Below are 8,046 nucleotides of genomic sequence, written 5' to 3' on the forward strand. Positions count from 1 at the left end.
AAGTTATATTTTCATGTTCCAAATCCATGTATTCTTACTTGCAACATCGACCTTTAGAAGAAGCACGGGATCGAGACAGCCGAGTTCCAGTTAGTACGATTACAATGTGAATGGATGGTCTATATAGAGCAACATATTGATAATTCTCGTGAATCCTTATTGACTTACTCACGAAAGGTTTTGCTCGGCAGATAGTGGTTGAGGGTGTAGTATAATTCTCAGATTAAAAAAGACTTCCAATATATTTAACAGGACAAAATTTAAAATGCAGTTTTCTTCATCGACCTAAGAAGTATATAATTACCGGAAAAAAAAAAGGTGTCCAACTGTCAATGGCAATAATTTTAATTGGAAATGTTCCTTTAAGGACATACGCAATGTACCTTACCTACTGATAATTTTTCAAAATATTCTTAATTTAAGATTATAGTGCCATCAGATGTTCGTAAACAAAAATAACAGGTTGCATTACCAGGGGTTTTGAAAAGATATCAATTGATGAAAATTTTTTAATAATTCAATGATAAAAATACAAAAATTACTTAACGTATATTCTAGATGTTTTGTTTATCCAAACTTATTTTAGAAGTGTACAATAGCATATATAGACATTTAAATGTAACACAGTTCCTTTAAGTATCGGAACTCTTCAACTCCAGGGAAAAAGACAAATGAATATAGTTCAAACTACGTTGCGTATGTCCTTAAACTAGAAAGATTTTGGGATATACTACAATTAATAAAGTAGCATTACAAAAATCCATACATATCTTCCAACAACTTTCATAAAATATTATTATTCTGCATGCAATTACAATAAAACATACGATGTACATTATAATTTTCAGCTTCAACTTCAATCACAGTTAGAATACGGACTTCCAGAGTAGCCATTGGTAAGTATGGGGATTTTACAAGATAATCTACATATTCATGAAATCAAACGTTTATTCCGTGTCGAAATAGAATTTAAGGCGGAAGAGAAAGTAAGACAGTTTTTAATCAAAATTCAACCTATTTAACGCATTAAATATCTGAAAGAAATCAGACAAAAGTAATAGAAAATCGAAGTAGGCCATGTTAGTCTGTCTTTCTTTTTCTGTAACCCGTTTGTAATCCTGGATGTGACAATCTGGAATAGAGATCTAAGGTGTCCCAAGACTTAACAATCCTTAGAATGTACGATAAAATCCACTACAATGGACTCAAAGACTACAATCAGGATTCATGAAAAACTTTGTTACTTTACATGAAATTCCAAAATATCGCTCTTGCAACATCACGGCATTGTTTTTTTTTTTTAATGAGTGACAAAAGTTTGTAAGCTACCGTCTTTGCTATCGAGCATCAAGTAAAAATGGATTCAATATTACCCCCTGCGCTTTTTTATCTTTTGGGTGATAGAATTTTAAAGATAGAGCAGAATTTTATAATATACAAGGAAAAATCTACTCCTTAAGATTTTCAAATACTAGTCCATAAATGTATATAGCGATAATTCACATACTGGTATTGCAGCATATCATTGCTTCAAACGAGAGTGAATTTTAAAATATTTCAGGATTCGGCACAGTCACAAACACAGTAGTTAAAATGAATTCAGCAATATTAAAGATAATTTTCTTAAATACATTTTGTGATATCTAAAATTTATCTTTCTACAGGTGGAACTCTTCATTCCGTTGGTAATGGAACTAAAGAGGAAGATGGCAGTGATAAAGGCCTACCTAGTAAGAACAAGATTGTTTAGAACACCGTTTGAAGAGTAAACAATGTACAGATAAGCTTCGAAGTCTTTAAGGAAAAATCCTTAAAAAAAACTCAAACGCAGTATTATTCTTAAATAAAAAACACAAAAGCAAAATAACCCCGCACTTTTACTACTAACATCAAAATATCGAAGAGGCCTATGAGTATTGGCATTAATTCACCTGAGTTAGTCCATATCATTTCATCCATCTCAGAAGTAATTTCAAGGAATTTATGTCCCCGCTGAAGGATATAATTTTTTTTAGATTACAATTTGCAGCAATATACAAGTTTGTGACCTTGACCTTTAACCCTTCACCTCAAAATCCTTTATATTTTTGTAATTGACTGTATTGAAGTGAATCTGGAAGTCATATTTTTACACCATACTTTACGAACTTGTGGTCTTGACCTTTCATCAATCAATGAGAGTCATCAGATATATAAAGTTTATTGAAAAGGCTCACAAAGAACTAAAGTTATCATTTGGAAAAATATCATGCAATTATTATGTAACTATATCAATTTGTCTCATTGTTCTTTGACTCTTTGACCACAAAGTTGATATGGGTGTTTTAGATGTCATATGAAATTTCACTGCAAAAACTGAAGGGTTTTTAGATATCAACCGGCAACTTGGTTACGATTTCATAAATATGTAAATTTGTGATCGACCTTGACGTTTGAACCTCAAAATCAAGTCCTTCTTAAGTTAAAAAATTCATTACTTTAAATTCCAAAGCTCATTTCAAAAGCTCAGAGAACTAAACATCATCTGAAAACCACTTCTTCATTACTAGTATATGATTTTATGACATTTCAAGTCTGCTCAAATCATGATTCTCGGGGGTAGGGTGAGGCCTCAGGGGATCAAATTTATGCATAGAAATATATAGGAAATATAGCCTATTTAAAAATCTTCTCAAAAACAGCAAAGCCATGATTACTCATATTAATAAAAAAAACATCATCAGGCACTGTATAATCAAGTTTGTTCAAATCATGACACCCAGGTAGGGCGGACCACAACAGGGGATCAAAGTTATACATAGGAATATAAGGAAATATCTTTAAAAATCTTCTTCTCAAGAAATCAAAGCCATGATTAGGTCTACAGGCAATGTAGAATCAAGTTTGTTCACATCGTGCCCCCCCCCCCCCCCCCCGCTTTGGGGTTAGGTTGGAACCACTTTAATACACTATATATATTTAAACTTTTCAATACTGTGGTTTCTCCTTTTCTAGCCAAAGTGCTCAGATGAGCGGTGTGACTCATGGGCCTCGTTTCTTGTTCCATCGTCAAAGGTCTGCTATATCGTCCCTACCATGAACAAAAAAAAATTTGCTCGCCACCATGTTTAAGCTCTTCTTTCTGACAGAAAATTTGTAACAGCACTTCAACTTTTCTTAATGTTGTGGTTTAATTAATTCATTTTTCAGTTGAAGTGATTGCTGGTATCGCGGCGGCTGGAGCGGTGGTACTTGCCGGTCTCTGCAGTCTCTTTTTCTGTCTCTTATGGAAACGGTGGAAGAAAAAGAAGAAAGTCAAGCCCGAGCAAATATCGAAAGGGGGAGAGCTCAACCAAGAGTAAAACTGTGTCTTCTGTATAACCTCGATTAAAATCTTACAAAAGAAGAGTCATCTCTTCATTTAAAACAAACAACAATAATAAAACAAATTACTATGCAATTAGTTTATCTGAAGCAGAATGTTTGATCGTCGACATATTACTGTAGATTGGCAAATGATCACGATGGTTTTAATTTCACTATGTTCGCTATTCATGATTTTTCCGCGAAATTAAACCCACTGTAAATGCCATTATTAGTTTTTTAAAAAATGTTTAAATGCTTATACAAAATTTAAATTAATCGAAATTGGTACTTTTTGAGAAATCCTGAAATTTTAGCGTCGTGGAATTAAAACGACTTACAGTATCTCAACAGGTAACAAAGCTTAGGGCTTTGGCCTTAAATTTAACCAAACTACATACTGTACTTAATTATATTTCGAATAGTTCGGAAGTTGAGTACTAATAAATCTGTGAGTAGACAGACAGACAGAAAGTTGGGTCAATATAGTCCACACCCTAAAACTGAACTGGTGAAAGCTACGACTACTTTAAGTCTCCTTGAAATAAGTAGAAAGTGCGAAATATATTTCGATACATAAACGTTTTATGCTCCATACATTAAATAAAAAAGCTCAATTTACAGTGAAACATCAATTTAATACCAACAACTAATGTCCTTTCCCTGTTGTATTTGAAACAAAGTCACCAATCAATCATCTTCCCGTCATATGACAAAAACCGTCCCGAATTTTCTTTGGACAATTTAGATAGCACCATTAAACAAGCTTTCGCACTTTCCTCGGGTGACATGTCCGCCTCCGGTCCACCTATATCAGTTCTCACCCATCCTGGATGTAATGCAGTCACTAGAATATCCTTCTCTTTTAGTTCCTCATGGAGACTTTTGGTTATCATGTTCAGCGCAGCCTGAATTTTAAATTAACAAAGAAGTGAAAAAAAAAGTATTAAGAAAAATCAAGTCAATCTAAACATTTAAATCGGCCATGTATTTTATTTGCTAAAGAAAAGTATTCTTTTCCAAGCTAAATGCATATTATAAACTGCAATCCTTGCGGTAAAGTTTGATTACTCAGATTAATTGTGATATGAAAATAACCAAACCGGATTTTAGACAGAGTCGGTCCGACTCTGCAAAGAGCACCCAAAATTCGTCCTTAAACTTTATAAATTTACCAATATGTACCTACTCATACAATTATTACTTCAGCATTTTAAGTACTTCTGATACAAACAAAACTATTATATTAAATCAGTAACCTTAGAAGGCCGGTACCCGTACATCCCACCGGATCTGCTTTCCGTTATAGACCCAAGAATACTGGAAATGTTGACAATTGCAGCCTTGTTACAGCTCACAAGAGTGTCACGTGACTCCGCCGCTTTCAGAAGCATGGGCAACAAGGACTATAATTATAAAGAATGACAGGTATCCATGTTTATCCTTTAACTAAGATACATGTACATATTTGTATACTGTTATTTACAAGTTAATTTTAATGAATATAGCCTAGAGCTCACTTTTCCTCGATGGGTACCGAGTTTAAATTCTGCAATATACCTGGGTCACAAGTAGCGGCCCGACAGCATTGGTGGAAAACTGTTCCAGAAGGTGCTCTTTGTTAAGATTGCCGACATACTGACGTTTTCTAGTCACACCGGCATTGTTTATCAATAGATTTAGACCTTTGTTATTAAGACTAGATTCAACCTCTCTCGCTGCAGATTTGATGTCAGCCTCGCACGTTATATCTGAAGAAGAATGAGCAGTTATTACACACAGCATGTCTATGGTTTTTGCAAAGTCCAAATGTCATTTTTTTTTCAATTATATCTTTTATATATAAAGTCTTATTTAAAAAACATAGTTTATGATTTAAAGTTCGTTATTTTTATAAATGACTATGGATCTTCATATTTGTAATAAGAAAAGATATGGGTTTTGTCCTGTGCTTTGACATTCTTAAATCTCATTCGTCTAGCCGTCCGTCTATCTATCTGTCCGTCTTTCAGTCACAAACTTTGGTCATAACTTTTGAATGAGAAAAGATAGGGGTTTCATATTACATTGCATGTGACATGGCCTTTGATTTTGACCTCATGGCTTTTGAAGTTTTCAAACATTTTAACTTTGTTATTAATAACTTTGAATTGAGAAAAAGATAGTACATGTGCATTATCATGTGCATTATCTGTAAAAAAAAAAAAAAAAAAAAAAAAAAAAAAAAAAAAATCTTTCCAAGAGTACAATGGATTTGAAATCATGACCTTGATCTTGAAGTTTGACGTACATGTACTTTTCAATTTTAACTCTGGTAACAACTTTACAATAAGACAGACTTGTAAGAAAAACCTTTTGGAATGGAGTACTCCATCACCATGCAGTCCCAACTAAATAGGCCTATATATATGTTTGACAGAGATTTTTTAGCATATATATATAGGCGCTCTACTCTGTTTTCGAACCCTATATAGCCCCAAAGGTTATGGCGGTATCTTATTGTCTGACGTCATGGCGTCAGACAGTATTAGATTTAGCCAAGGCTTGTTGGTCAAGTTGTTCAATAGAATTCTTGTGATAACTTGATCTTGGAAACTTCATACTATCTAAACTATTAATACTGGCGAGCATGTGGAGTAAAGGAAACATGCTAAACACCCAAACAAGCCAGAGTATTGGAGCCGATGCCATTATTATCACATTATACATTACAGGTTACATAACATTTGGCCATTCTCGAAAATTGCATCATTTGTGTCCAGCAAAAACAGAAGGAATGAAGCTGGTCAGGTCAACACTATCAGATAAACTACTGATTGGATGTTTATTTTCAATGCATGCACTATATCCCTCTACCTTTAGAATTTTTATAAATCTACACATATTCATAACTAGCAGACGTTTGATTTATTCATAGTTTAAAAAAAATATCAAAGTGAAGGATAAATGTTGAATATTCTTTTGCTTTAAATTAATTGCAAAGATATTAGCTCATTTGAAACACGTTTATTATTTTTAATAAGACATTTCTTAATTATCAAAATTGTTCACCAATTGATGTTTAGATTTTTATGTGTTGTAACTTTTTCTTTCAAAAGCACTGGTTATATCTTTCTATTCATTAACAGGCCCGTTGGAATAAATTTCAGAAAATTTCAGTTTCGGGTGGGCACAATCAAGGAAAAAATCCTTATCGGGCATAAAGAAATTATCCAAAGTTAATATTTACATAATTCAGGGGACACAAGCATAAAGTACCTATGTATAAATCCTCGAAATTATTGAGCTCACGGTCCCCGACCCCCCCCCCCCCCCCGGTTCCTACGTCCATGAAAAAGAAGAATTTAAAAATAATATAATGTATATAGAATCACGTCTCTGATAGAATAAACGCATGTCCAAGTTTCTGAATTGAACTTTTCTTGTTTCTTAGTGCTAATTCATTTCATGACTCAGAGTACTAGTCATGTTGGTTACACTGGATTTAACTTTTCTTGATTCTTCGGGTAAAAATAAATTTGCTCAAGTCAGACAAGCTTTTTAGGAAAGCTAATACTTGTAGACTTATAGGAACAGTTTTAACGTGAACACAGCTATGTATCTCAATCAAGTTAGTATATCTGGATTTTTATCAATAATTTAAAAACATAGATATTCTCTGTATATATCATTCTATGGAGTGCGCCAGTGCGGTTACCTAGAGAAATAAATATTTATTGATAAAAGTTAAGACCTATATAGATAAACCTGCAAGATGTAATATTTTTGCCGCGAAATTTTTCCCCACCGCTGGCTTATCCACTTACCTAACTTTAAGACTTGAACACAAGCGTTTTGGTCTTCTAGCTTTCTTAATTCCTAAAAAGAAAGTATTTTTAATTAAAAGTACATAATGTCAACTTCACCACGATGCAAGTTTAATTAGTTTTTGTTCATGTCAACGACACGGGCACTGGAAGTTAATGTAAATATTGAGTATGTGCATGTGCATACTCAATATTTACAATTAACTTCCAGTGTTGTGACTTACGACGGCATTTTCAGGATCACGACATGTTGCAAACAGTTGTTGAGGAGGATTGTCCAATCTCAGGAATTGTCTAACAAATTCAAGTCCCAGTCCTTTGTTTGCGCCTGTGATGAATACTGCTCGTGGGCAAATCATAATAAACAGAGGAAATTCGAAAAGACGGTTTATTCTTGGTCATGATAATAAATTAGAGTTATCTGTCTTGTTCTGAGTAAGCTCTAAGGCACAATCTTTCTTTGAGATATTTTGATTTTAACTATAAATGTAAATAAATGCACGTCAATATAAAAAAATAAATTAGTTAAAAGATAGATAAATAAATAAATAAAAATAATAATATTAATATAAGATAAATAAACAAGAAGTTTGTAAGCGAATGCTCACTAGTAACACCGCCGCTCTAATGTGAATATACACTCTCATGTTGACATCGAATTCATACAAAAAAGAATCCCACCATATGGCATGCCTAAACAAAGATTGTGCTAAAATTTCAAGCATCAGCGCCGAGTAGTTGCTGAGAAAACTGTGACGGAAATTTGTTACGGACAGACGCATCATTATTGGATAAACAGGAAATTGACATCGGATTCAAACGAAAATGTATCCCACCATATGGTATGCCTAAAGAAAGACTGTGCTAAAATTTCAAGCATCAGTGATGAGTATTTGCT

General features: G+C 33.5%; 1 protein-coding gene across 1 annotated transcript; it reads right to left on the reverse strand.

The window, feature by feature from the left end:
• Nucleotides 1-3,959: 3,959 nt before the first annotated feature.
• LOC133171954 (C-signal-like) lies at nucleotides 3,960-7,525 on the reverse strand. The gene is made up of 5 exons (XM_061306751.1): nucleotides 7,373-7,525; nucleotides 7,149-7,200; nucleotides 4,903-5,093; nucleotides 4,602-4,748; nucleotides 3,960-4,250 (listed from the first exon to the last, which is right to left on the reverse strand). The coding sequence occupies exons 1-5, from the start codon at nucleotides 7,505-7,507 to the stop codon at nucleotides 4,026-4,028; spliced, it is 750 nt and encodes a 249-aa protein (XP_061162735.1). The 5' UTR covers nucleotides 7,508-7,525; the 3' UTR covers nucleotides 3,960-4,025.
• Between the last annotated feature and the right edge of the window lie 521 nt (nucleotides 7,526-8,046).

Source organism: Saccostrea echinata, unplaced genomic scaffold (genome assembly GCF_033153115.1).
Source record: "Saccostrea echinata isolate AGI-Se365-2 ecotype Australia unplaced genomic scaffold, CSIRO_AGI_Sech_v1 ptg000054l, whole genome shotgun sequence".
Lineage (NCBI taxonomy): Eukaryota > Metazoa > Mollusca > Bivalvia > Ostreida > Ostreidae > Saccostrea > Saccostrea echinata.

Coding starts and splice junctions, on each gene's coding strand:
- LOC133171954 (XM_061306751.1), bottom strand. CDS start 7,507: ATGATTTGCCCACGAGCAGTATTCATCACAGGCGCAAACAAAGGACTG. Junction 7,201..7,372: donor GTGATCCTGAAAATGCCGTC/GTAAGTCACAAC, acceptor CTTTCTTTTTAG/GAATTAAGAAAGCTAGAAGA. Junction 4,749..4,902: donor GGCCGCTACTTGTGACCCAG/GTATATTGCAGA, acceptor TTATAATTATAG/TCCTTGTTGCCCATGCTTCT.